This window comes from Oncorhynchus mykiss, chromosome 1 (genome assembly GCF_013265735.2).
Source record: "Oncorhynchus mykiss isolate Arlee chromosome 1, USDA_OmykA_1.1, whole genome shotgun sequence".
In the NCBI taxonomy this organism is placed as follows: Eukaryota; Metazoa; Chordata; class Actinopteri; order Salmoniformes; family Salmonidae; genus Oncorhynchus; species Oncorhynchus mykiss.
In genome coordinates this window covers 16995707-17009068 of record NC_048565.1, presented here as the reverse complement: position 1 = coordinate 17009068, position 13362 = coordinate 16995707, and the positions used below count along the sequence as shown (strand labels likewise).

The following is a 13362-nucleotide window of genomic DNA, read 5'->3' as shown; positions in this document are numbered from 1 at the left end:
TTCAGACTCTGCTCCCTCAGGCTTGGCTGCAAGAATAGATGGATTCGAAAACCAAATGTCACAGGTGAAATTTGACAAAAAGTCAGTTGACAGTCTGTCCTTCTGAGATTACATCATATTTTCCTGAAGTGTGGAGTAAATTCAAACCCCAGCATAAGACATCAATATCACACAGTAGCCTTCTCAATGAATCACACTGTGGACCTCTCATGGCTTGTTGAGCACATGGAGGAGAGAAAAAGAGGGAGAGAAACAAGAGATTGTGAGCACTCGAGGGACAGAGTGAGAAATAAAGAGAGGCAGCTCACTTGAGAGTTGACAGTAAAATGAGACAAAAAACAAAGTGTGTGAGAGAGAATTAGAGAGAGATAGTTGAAAGATTAACAAGCTGCTCCACTGACTTGCAGTCGTCGATGGTTTCCAGGCTCGTGGCTTCTACGCCAGCCAGGGCCTTCCTATAGAGAGCTTCCAGGTGTAGAAGCCTGCGGTTGTCCTGGGCGTAGGTGGAGTGGCGCCGGGACAGCGGGGGCAGCAACACCGTCCCTGAGAAACGCCGACGCAATGCATAGCTGGGGTTGGCCAGGGGGAGAGAGTCCCGCCGACTCTGTGGAGGAAACAAAACGCTACTAATCAGAGGACAGGTATTATGATCAATTAATTATATATACACTGAACAAAAATATAAAAACGCAAGATGAGCTGAAATAAAAGATCCCAGAAATAGTCTATATACACAAAAAGCTTATTTATCTCAAATTCTGTGCACAAATTTGTTTACATCCCTGTTAGTGAGCATTTCACTTTTGCCAAGATAATACAGCCATCTGACAGGTGTGGCATATCAAGATGCTGATTAAACAGCATGATCATGCAACACTAACTCAAAAAAGTTCTGGGACACTGTAAAGTCCATGGAGAATAAGAACACCTCCTCCCAGCTGCCCACTGCACTGAAGATAGGAAACACTGTCACCACTGATAAATCCACCATAATTGAAAATTTCAATAAGCATTTTTCTACTGCTGGCCATGCTTTCCACCTGGCTACTCCTACCCCTGTCAACAGCACTGCACCCCCAACAGCAACTCGCCCAAGCCTTCCCCATTTCTCCTTCTCCCAAATCCATTCAGCTGATGTTCTGAAAGAGCTGCAAAATCTGGACCCCTACAAATCAGCCGGGCTAGACAATCTGGACCCTTTCTTTCTAAAATTATCTGCCGAAATTGTTGCCACCCCTATTACTAGCCTGTTCAACCTCTCTTTCGTGTCGTCTGAGATTCCCAAAGATTGGAAAGCAGCTGCGGTCATCCCCCTCTTCAAAGGGGGGGACACTCTTGACCCAAACTGCTACAGACCTATATCTATCCTACCATGCCTTTCTAAGGTCTTCGAAAGCCAAGTCAACAAACAGATTACCGACCATTTTGAATCTCACCATACCTTCTCTGCTATGCAATCTGGTTTCAGAGCTGGTCATGGGTGCACCTCAGCCACGCTCAAGGTCCTAAACGATATCTTAACCGCCATCGATAAGAAACATTACTGTGCAGCCGTATTCATTGATCTGGCCAAGGCTTTCGACTCTGTCAATCACCACATCCTCATCGGCAGACTCAACAGCCTTGGTTTCTCAAATGATTGCCTCGCCTGGTTCACCAACTACTTCTCTGATAGAGTTCAGTGTGTCAAATCTGAGGGTCTGTTGTCCGGACCTCTGGCAGTCTCTATGGGGGTGCCACAGGGTTCAATTCTTGGACCGACTCTCTTCTCTGTATACATCAATGAGGTCGCTCTTGCTGCTGGTGAGTCTCTGATCCACCTCTACGCAGACGACACCATTCTGTATACTTCCGGCCCTTCTTTGGACACTGTGTTAACAACCCTCCAGGCAAGCTTCAATGCCATACAACTCTCCTTCCGTGGCCTCCAACTGCTCTTAAATACAAGTAAAACTAAATGCATGCTCTTCAACCGATCACTACCTGCACCTACCCGCCTGTCCAACATCACTACTCTGGACGGCTCTGACTTAGAATACGTGGACAACTACAAATACTTAGGTGTCTGGTTAGACTGTAAACTCTCCTTCCAGACCCATATCAAACATCTCCAATCCAAAGTTAAATCTAGAATTGGCTTCCTATTTCGCAACAAAGCATCCTTCACTCATGCTGCCAAACATACCCTTGTAAAACTGACCATCCTACCTATCCTCGACTTTGGCGATGTAATTTACAAAATAGCCTCCAATACCCTACTCAACAAACTGGATGCAGTCTATCACAGTGCAATCCGTTTTGTCACCAAAGCCCCATACACTACCCACCATTGCGACCTGTACGCTCTCGTTGGCTGGCCCTCGCTTCATACTCGTCGCCAAACCCACTGGCTCCATGTCATCTACAAGACCCTGCTAGGTAAAGTCCCCCCTTATCTCAGCTCGCTGGTCACCATAGCATCTCCCACCTGTAGCACACGCTCCAGCAGGTATATCTCTCTAGTCACCCCCAAAACCAATTCTTTCTTTGGCCGCCTCTCTTTCCAGTTCTCTGCTGCCAATGACTGGAACGAACTACAAAAATCTCTGAAACTGGAAACACTTATCTCCCTCACTAGCTTTAAGCACCAACTGTCAGAGCAGCTCACAGATTACTGCACCTGTACATAGCCCACATATAATTTAGCCCTATCAACTACCTCTTTCCCAACTGTATTTAATTTATTTATTTATTTTGCTCCTTTGCACCCCATTATTTTTATTTCTACTTTGCACATTCTTCCATTGCAAAACTACCATTCCAGTGTTTTACTTGCTATATTGTATTTACCTTGCCACCAAGGCCTTTTTTTGCCATGTGTAACTCTGTGTTGTTGTATCTGTCGAACTGCTTTGCTTTATCTTGGCCAGGTCGCAATTGTAAATGAGAACTTGTTCTCAACTTGCCTACCTGGTTAAATAAAGGTAAAATAAATATTTTAAAAAATTACACAGGGGCACCTTGTGCTGGGGACAATAAAAGGCCACTCTAAAATGTGCAGTTTTGTCACACAAGACAATGCCACAGATGTCTCAAGTTGAGGGAGCTTCCAAATTGGCATACTGACTGCAGAAATGTGCACCAGAGCTGTTGCTAGATCATTTTATGTTAATTTCCCTACCATAAACCACCCCCAACGTCGTTCAAGAGAATTTGGCAATACATCCAACTGCCCTCACAACCGCAGACCACGTGTAACCATACCAGCCCAGGAACTCCAGATCCAGCTTCTTCACCTGCGGGATCGTCTGAGACCAGCCACCTGGACAGCTAATGAAACTGTGGGTTTGCACAACCAAAGAATTTATTCACAAATTGTCAGAAACAGTCTCAGGGAAGCTCATCTGTGTGCTCATCGTCCTCACCAGGGTCTTGACCTGACTGCAGTTCAGTGTTGTAACTCACTTCAGGGGGGCAAATGCTCACCTTTGATGGCCACTGGCACACTGGAGAAGAGTGCTCTTCACGGATGAATCCCGGGTTTCAACTGTACCAGGTAGAGGGCGTCGTGTGTGCGAGCGGTTTGCTGATGTCAACATTTTGAACCAAGTCCCCCACTGCGGCTCCTTTCGTGGTCGGCATACTCAGACATTTGGGATGCTCTGGATCAACATGTACAACAACGTGTTCCAGTTTCCGCCTACATCCAGCAACTTCTCACAACCATTGAAGAGGAGTGGGACTACAGCTGTTGCGGTGACTGTATTACAGTCACACCGGCGGACACGAGACATGAAGGCAGTCAAATTTCACGTGACCGTTTAGTCACGGTAAATTAGGCTTCTCCAAGCTCTGATGCTGCTGATGGCTTACCAAACTTGCTAACTGCCTGGTACTCAGCACTCTCCTGTCCCTCTAATCACGCTGACATCAATGCAAATGTAATCGAAAATCTAAATCAAACACTTCATGAGGGCCCATGAGCTCATGTTGCGCAACATTTCTATAGGCTATGCAACTGCTGGAGAAAACAGGGTGATGGCCTCTATTAAAAAGAGGATCCCATCAGCCTTCTATAGGCTAGGCCTACTATATTTATTTCTCAACTTTCCTAATATTAAGCACATTGCTTCTCTTTACAACAGGAGTATAGCCAACCTGGCTGGCATGAAAATGAAAAAAGGGAAAAGCAGTTCTCCATTCGCTATTTAAGTACATAGATGACAAGTATTTTTTCCCCTGCCCCGATACAGGTGCAATAATGGTCCATTCTAAATAAAAACAAATGTCACATATACACATATATGATTAAATCAAGAATAGTCTGATGGGTGACAATATTAGCCTATGAATAATATATTATCACTTGTAAATTATGCCCAGCGACTTTTTCTAATCATTGTTGCACACCTCATGTAGCCTAGCCCATAGGCCTATATGTTTTAGTAAGGTTTGTATCACAAATAAAGTGGCCAAATAATGGCCACTGGCCCCAAAAGGCAAGGATTTTTTAAGGTGCATTATGGCCACAAAGGGGATGCCGCCGTCAATTTCAAGGCATATCAAGTGCTTGTCAAATTGTGAATGAGTGACTAATGAATTGTGTACAGCCTGCACAAAAAAAACAATACAGAGCTCATGACTTTCAAGTGACTTTAAAAAAAATCATCATTAGTCTCATCATTGAGCCTTACAAGGTATTACAAATCTTTAAACCTGTCTAAAATAAACAATGGATTTTTTCTGAAGGTGTAGACTATATTACATTGATTCATTAGACTTTTTAAAATGTAGATGTTCCAAAGGTCTGCATCAGTGGCTTGTAAGCTGTGTGGAAGCCAGGAGCTGCTTCAATTGTTTGTTAATTAACGGTAAATTACCGTGAGACCGAAAGTTATTTGCTTGACAATCACCAGCTAACGAAATTTCGTGACCGCCACAGCCTTAAGCTGGACAATATTCCACAGGCCACAATCAACCGCCTGATCAACTCTATGCAAAGGAGAAGTCACACTGCATGAGGCAAATGGTGGTCACACTAGATACTGACTGGTTTTCTGATCCACCCCTACCTTTTTTAAGGTATCTGTGACCAACAGATGCATATCTGTATTCCCAGTCATGTGAAATCTATAGATTAGGGCCTAATGAATTTGCAGATTTCCTTATATGAACTTTAACTCAGTAAAATCTTTCAAATTGTTGCATGTTGCGTTTATATTTCTGTTCAGTGTAGTTACAGCCTTTTGACAAATAGTATGAAGACATTCAGTCACTGAGCAGTTAGAATGGATTCTCACAACAGGGCAATAACTGCAAGGGTTCAAGGTATCACCTCAACAGGAACCAGTGACTGTAATATGTAACTGTGTATACATGGTCGAAAACAATGTCAGACCATTTGTAAAGGGTGAAATAAGTTCACTACAAAAAGCCTTACACAAACACCCACTGCCAAAAACACAATTACCAGATTGACAAAGTGGACTCAGCTCCAGACATCTATTTTCTAAATGTTATTGAGTGCAACAAGCCACCAACCCAAACCATGCTTGACTGGTCTCCTTGTGTTCTAAGGGTGTGTTCGTAAATTCCCTCTGGCTACACACTCGTCCGAGTGTGCCACAGCGCAGAAGAACTGATGAATTTACGAATGCTCAACACTCATTGAATATTCTGAAGCTCACAACTTGTTCGGTATTGCAAACTGGCGATACCCACTCGATGAAATGTAAAGAGGATTGGCAATCCATCTCTCTGCGTGACACAGGACTTCCTTACTCTGAGCTCTACTATACTGTGGTGCGCTGGCTGGCAATATGAAAAAACATGGACAGCAATCTGAAACATCTATGGTAATATGAAACATAGATGGTAATATGAAAAAACATGGATGACAAGATGAAACGTGGATGTCAACATGGACAGCAATATGAAACAGCCAGGCCTGGATGATGGCCACAAAGCAAAACACAGACAGCCTCAATTGCATATTTAGCTTCTGACCCGCCAGTGGCAAAATGAGTAGATACAGTGCCTTCGGAAAGTATTCAGACCCCACATTTTGTTACATTACAGCCTTATTCTTAAATGGATTAAATAAAAACACATTCCTTATCAATCTACACAATACCCCATAATGAAAAAGTGAAAACAGGATTGTATAATGTTTATAAAAAACATTAAAAAAAAAAAAAACGTATTTCCATAAGTAATAAGACATTTCGCTATGAGACTCGAAACTGAGCTCAAGTGCATCCTGTTTCCATTACTAGGCAAGTCAGTTAAGAACAAATTATTATTTACAATGACGGCCAAACCCTAACCTGGACGACGCTGTGCCAATTGTGCGCCACCCTATAGGACTCCAATCACGGCATGTTGTGATACAGCTTGGAATCAAACCATGGTCTGTAGTGACGTCTCTAGCACTGAGATGCAGTGCCTTAGACCGCTGCGCAACTTGGAAGCCCCAGAAGGTTTGTCTCGAGGCACAGATCTGGGGAAGTGTACCAAAACATTTCTGCAGCAGACTTGTGATTCGGGACAAGTCTCTGAATGTCCTTGAGTACCCCCGCCAGAGCACAGACTTGAACCTGATCGAACATCTCTGGAGAGACCTGAAAATAGCTGTGCTGCGACGCTCCCCATCCAACCTCACTGACCATGAGAGGATCTGCAAAGAGGAAATGGGAGAAACTGCACAAATACAAGTGCGACAAGCTTATAACGTCGTACCCAAGAAGACGAGGCTGTAATCGCTGCCAAAGTACTGAGTAAAGGGTCTGAATACTTATGTAAATTTAATATTTCAGTTTATTTTTATTACATTTGCAAACATTTCTAAAAACCTGTTGAGAGCATCCTGATGGGTTGCATCACTGCCTGGTATGGCAACTGTAGTGCCTTGTCGTCGGAGGCCGAGCATACGTAGTGCATACGGCCCAGTACATCACCAGGGCCAAGCTTCCTGCCATCCAGGACCTCTATACCAGGCGGTGTCAGAGAAGGGCCCTAAAAATGGTCAAAGACTCTAGCCACCCTAATCATATTCTGTTCTCTCTGATACCACACGGCAAGCGGTATCAGAGCACCAAGTCTAGGTCCAAGAGGCTTCTAAACAGCTTCTACCCCCAAACCATAAGACTCCTGAACATCTAAATCAAATGGCTACATCAAATTACTATTTTAAACTGCTGCTACTCTGTTATTATCTATGCACAGTCACTTTAATAACTCTACCTACGTGTACATATTACCTCAATTACCTCAACACATGACATGACTGTGTGTAGTCTCGCTATTGTTATTTTACTGCTGCTCTTTATTTACTCCTTACTTTTATTTCTTATTCATATATATTTTTTTAACTGCATTGTTGCTTAGGGACTCGTAACTAAGCATTTTACTGAAAGGTCTACTACACCTGTTGTATTTGGCTCATGTGACTAATAACATTTTATTTTATTTTAAATCGTTATTGTGGCTCACTTCGCACAGGTGTGGATGGCAGAGTTGTTAGTTTGGCACTGTTTATCAGCACACGTGGACTAAAATGACAAGACAGGAGAAGGAGCATACCGTGTCCACACGTACAATCGTGGCCAATCGTGGCCAGAAGACTGATGGTAGAGCTCACCTTGTCTTCTCCGGACAAGCTTTTTTCCGGATGCCCCAAACAATCGGAAAGGGGATTCAGAGAAAATGACTTTACCCCAGTCCTCAGCAGTCCAATCCCTGGACCTTTTGCAGAATATCAGTCTGTCCCTGATGTTTTTCCTGGAGAGAAGTGGCTTCTTTGCTGCCCTTCTTGAAACCAGGCCATCCTCCAAAAGTATTCGCCTCACTGTGCGTGCAGATGCACTCACACCTGCCTGCAGCCATTCCTGAGCAAGCTCTGTACTGGTGGTGCCCCGATCCCGCAGCTGAATCAACTTTAGGAAACGGTCCTGGCACTTGCTGGACTTTCTTGGGTGCCCTGAAGCCTTCTTCACAACAATTGAACCGCTCTCCTTGAAGTTCTTGATGATCTGATAAATGGTTGATTTAGGTGCAATCTTACTGGCAGTAATATCCTTGCCTGTGAAGCCCTTTTTGTGCAAAGCAATGATGACGGCACGCGTTTCCTTGCAGATAACCGTGATTGAGAGGAAGAACAATGATTCCAAGCACCACCCTCCTTTTGAAGCTTCCAGTCTGTTATTCGAACTCAATCAGCATGACAGAGTGATCTCCAGCCTTGTCCTCATCAACACTCACACCTGTGTTAACGAGAGAATCACTGACATGATGTCAGCTGGTCCTTTTGTGGCAGGGCTGAAATGCAGTGGAAATGTTTTTTTGGGGATTCAGTTCATTTGCATGGCAAAGAGGGACTTTGCAATTAATTGCAATTCAACTGATCACTCTTCATAACATTCTGGAGTACATGCAAATTGCCATCATACAAACTGAGGCAGCAGACTTTGTGAAAATGAATATTTGTGTCCTTCTCAAAACTTTTGGCCACGACTGTACGGTGTCCAAGTGTCGGTCGGAACCGATAGCAGCACCATGCAGGTCCCCTAAACAGGGGACTCAACATCTAAGAAGTTTCAGTCACTCAAGAGTGATTGCACATTTATTTCTCTTGCTAGGTGAAAATATAATAGTCTAGTCTAAAACAGTTGATCAAGTAGATAACGAAGTTAGCAAGCATTTTATTTTCTTTTGACTGCATGCTGCTGGCTGGTTGCAACCTGATCTCATAGCATTTCGTATTATTCTGTACGTAAATCCGTAAATAAACCATTTAGTATGTTATGTTTCGTATGGTATGCATTCATTTGTGGTTGTCCATAATCCATTTAAAATTACATTTACCATTTACAATTTGTATGACATGTTACAAATTGCAATCCGTATGATCTAAGACACCCGAGCCAGAAAGTGAGGTCCAGAAGGTGAGGTCAGTACAGGTGCATCAAAGCTTGGACCGAGAGACTGAAAAACAATTTCTATCTCAAGGCAATCAGACTGTTAAATAGCAATCACTAGCGGCCTCCAGATTCAGAAACTACATCAAATAATTCATTAACAGTGCTATAGCAACCCATTTAAAGTGCAATATGCTGTATACTTGACGGAAAAACAGACTGTTTTGATGTTCTTTTGAAGTCTCTTTCCCTTTGTCCAGCTGCTGCGACTGAGTTTTGAGTTAAGGGGATGAGTACTGTCCTGTAAAAATGCTTTCAAGTTTTAGGAAGATGAGTTATGTACACAGGTTGGTGGCTGATTCTTGATCTATGCCAGTTATACTTCCCGCCGTCTTAATTAAGCGCTGAAGTTTGACTTGGTCTTGTACTCGCATGTTTACAAACTTGAATATCAGACCAAAGGACAGCACACTCTGCAGAGCAGATTTATAGAACATTTGTAAGATATGGTGGTGGACATTAAAATGGTTCAGTTTGTGTTAAAAAAAAATTCCAGCGCTTTAGTTTTCTTAACATTTATTTGTTGAAAGGTTCTCTGTCAAAACCTTGAAGAGAGGCTTGGTCTGGGTGAAGGAAACCCAAAACAGCAGTGTCATATGCATATTTAAAGAATTTGTGGGCTGAGTCAGAGGCTTGACAATTGTTTGTGTACAGTATCGGTGAAAGTACGCAACCTTGAGGGGCTCTTGTATTCACCATTCCAGATGTAGAGATGGTGGAGTGAAACTTCACTTGTTGAGTACGGTTCACAAGGAAACTGTTAATCCACGTGATCAGTAGAGAGTTGACATCCAAATTCACCAGTTTATCCACCAGTAGATGGATAGGATGATAAACTCGCTACTGAAGTCAATAAATACAATTTTCACTAGGCTATTTGCCTTTTCTAAATGTTCGTAGATGTTGTTCAGAATGACCAATAACTCAATATACAACAGCCCTGGAGGCATGGTAGGCCAATTGGTTTGGATCTAATTGGGATGAGAGACCAGAGAGAATGTTTAATTATTTTTTCAAAACATTTCATTAGGTACAGATGTCAGGGCTACAGGGCGTAAGTCGTTATTTTCTTTTGGCCTGTTGTTTTTAGGTACTGGGACATTCAGCCACTTCTTCCATAAGTCTGGAACTATCCCACTGTTCAGTGATAGCTGGAACAGCTTCTGGAACGGTAATGCGAGCTGGTATGCGCATGCCTGAAGTGCCTTGCTGCTGAAGCCGTCTGGACCATATGATTTGAGTGTGTTGACACGTACCCTGCCCTGAACTTAGTCACTAGCCGGCTACCACCCGGTTACTCAACCATGCAGCTTAGAGCCTGCTGCCCTATTTACATAGACATGGAACACTGGTCACTTGAATAATGTTTACTTACTGTATTCTAGTTAAGGTCATCCTATTCAGCTATTGCTGTACATATTCTATTATATCCTATGTATTCTTCAGATATACTACATATTCTATCCACATAATGTCCATAATGTCTATACATCCCATCACATATATACAGTACCAGTCAAAAGTTGACACACCTACTCATTCCAGGGTTCTTTATTTTTACTATTTTCTACATTGTAGAATAATAGTGAAGACATCAAAACTATGAAATAACACACATGGAAACATGTAGTGACCCCAAAAAAGTATTCAAACAATGTAAAATATGTTATATTTGAGATTCTTCAAAGTAACCACCCCTTACCTTAATGACATCTTTGCACACTCTTGGCATTTTCTCAACCAGCTTCATGAGGAAGTCACCTGGAACGCAATTCAATTAACAGGTGTGACTTTTTACAAGTTCATTTATGGAATTTCTTTCCTTTTTCATGCGTTTGAGCAAATCAGTTGTGTTATGACAAGGTAGGGGTGTTAGAGAAGATCGCCCTATTTGGTAAAAGACCAAGTCCATATTATGGCAAGAACAGCTCAAATAAGCAAAGAAAACTGACTAAGACATGAAGGTCAGTCAATCCAGAAATGTCAAGAACTTTGAAAGTTTCTTAAAGTGCAGTCACAAAAGCCATCAAGCGCTATGATGAAACTGTCTCTCATGAGGACCGCCACAGGGCAGGAAGTCCCAGAGTTCCCTCTGCTGCAGAGGATAAGTTCATTACAATAACTGCACCTCAGATTGCAGCCCAAATAAATGCTTCACAGAGTTCAAATAGCAGACACATCTCAACGTCAAGTATTCAGTGGAGAATGGGTGAATCAGGCCTTCATGGTCGAATTGCTGCAAAGAAACCATTACTAAAGGACACAAATAAGAAGAAGAGACTTGCTTGGGCTAAGAAACATGAGCAATGAACATTAGACCGGTGTGTCCCTTGAGCGATACGCCATCCCATCTGGTTCGCCCCGAGTGAGACTATCATTTGTTTTTCAACATGACATTGACCCAACACACCTCCAGGCTGTGTAAGGACTATTTTACCAAAAAGGAGAGTGATGGAGTGCTGCATCAGGTGACCTGGCCTCCACAATCACCCAACCTCAACCCAATTGAGATGGGTTGGATGAGTTGGACCGCAGAGTTAAGAAAAAGCAGCCAACAAGTGCTCAGCATATGTGGGAACTCCTTCAAGACTGTTGGAAAAGCATTTCAGGTGATGCTGGTTGAGAGAATGCTAAGAGTGCGCAAAGCTGTCATCAAGGCTATTTGAAGAATCTCAAATATAAAACACTTTTTTTGGTTACTACATGATTCCATATGTGTTATTTCATTGTTTTGATGTCTTCCCTTTTATTCTACAATGTAGAAAATTGTGAAAATAAAGAAAAACCCTTGAATGAGTAAGTGTTCTAAAAACTTTTGACCGGTAGCAAGTACGCGCACACACAGCTAGCTTTCCTTGCTTGTTGGTTTGCTACCTAGCCAACGTTAGCTCTCATGTGACTGGTATAACGTTACGTTAGCTAGCTAATCAAAATATCTGTCTGCATTTATTGATTAATCCCAGCATGAATAACACCATATAGCTAGCTATATACAGTAGCCTGGGTTTGTTCGCATACACATCTTATGACTGGCAGTGGCAGCATGCAGCTGTGTTGTTGCCGAGCAATCAACCCCATGTTATAACTGAGTTTCAGTTAAAAACTGTTAGCATGGTCAGAAATGCTACAAAAAGGAAGCACATAGTTGGTGCGGACATAAATTAGCATGTGAGAGCGATAAAATATAAATGTAATAAAATCTGTTGCACCTACAAACTTTGTCAATCTGGCATTTTTTTAAAGTCCAATGGGAACTTTATGGATGCTATAGTCTCATTTTAATCTGACGTCTAGATTGAGGAAGGTCAGCGCAATAAATACTCTTAAACATAAATTGCTGATGACCCTGTTAAAAAAAAATCTGGTATGTGGTTGTCGGTAACGGCCGGACGGCTCATGATGAGAGGCAAGGAGTGTGTTGTTCACTTCCAATCAAGTTCATTTGCAAATTGTCATAGAGATGTGTGTCATATTGGCTTAGATATGATGGTAGGGAGATTTGAATTTAACATTGAGTTTCAATCAATTAATATATATTGTGGGGGCAATAATAAGATCATGGTTCAGGGTAATGGAGGACACCAGATGCTTCACTGTATGCCATTCTGTCGGATCTTGGTACAGTGCATGTTTTTGGCTCAGATAGGGAAGTACAGACAGTGAGACTTCCCTTGATGTGCCGTGGCTTTGTGACAACAGAGAGACTTTAAACCATGTGGGCCCACTGGGAAGTGCTATGCACAGAGTGGCACTGAGGACTGACTGTGCACCCATCTGCCCAGTAATGTACAAACAATACAAACGTACACACCGTCAATAAGACACACATGCACACCCATACATAGTGTTGTCACTTAGGAAGCACAGGAAACAAAACATGAAGCGGACTGAATTTCACCCAGAGTCCCGTTTATTTAGCAAGCTATAGCAAACAATATTTTACAAAGTAGGTAATAAAAGGACTAGAGTTTAGTCTGCTTTGTAGTTTTTTTTTACTAGTAAAATATGGTATTGTTATACTGGTATCGTGACAACACTACAGCCACCCACATGCAAAAAGAGAGGTTGAGACCGAGATAGGCCGAGAGTCAAATAACCCACACCCACCCCATTTATTATCAAAACCACCCCATTTATTATCAAAACCAAACACCTTAAAGCAAAGTCATTGAATTTATTAGGTTGTTTTCCCCCAGCTGAATTTCTGATGACATTACCACAGGAGTAATCGAGTGTGAAACTGACTTTTTATTCAGAAAATAAATATTGATTCATAAAGTCATCACACGTTACGAGAGATAAGATCACCTGTGGGCTCCACAATAATTACCTCCAGTCACTAGTGAGGTTGATAAGAACCATTTGCTTACCGTACTGTTCAGAAGGATGCAAGCACCTTCACCTGCAT

The 13362-nt window shown here is 42.4% G+C and overlaps 1 protein-coding gene across 3 annotated transcripts in view; it reads right to left on the bottom strand.

The window, feature by feature from the left end:
* Positions 1-13362, bottom strand: part of LOC110493316 (cAMP-specific 3',5'-cyclic phosphodiesterase 4C) — a 153857-nt gene that overhangs the window by 127297 nt on the left and 13198 nt on the right. For 2 of the 3 annotated variants that reach the window (XM_036955294.1, XM_036955434.1), the window contains exon 3: positions 402-604. In XM_036955294.1, the coding sequence (XP_036811189.1) occupies positions 402-604 (203 nt within the window). Of the gene's footprint in view, positions 1-401; positions 605-10656; positions 10716-13362 lie in introns of all 3 variants that reach the window. The other variant, XM_036955227.1, reaches the window with a different exon arrangement.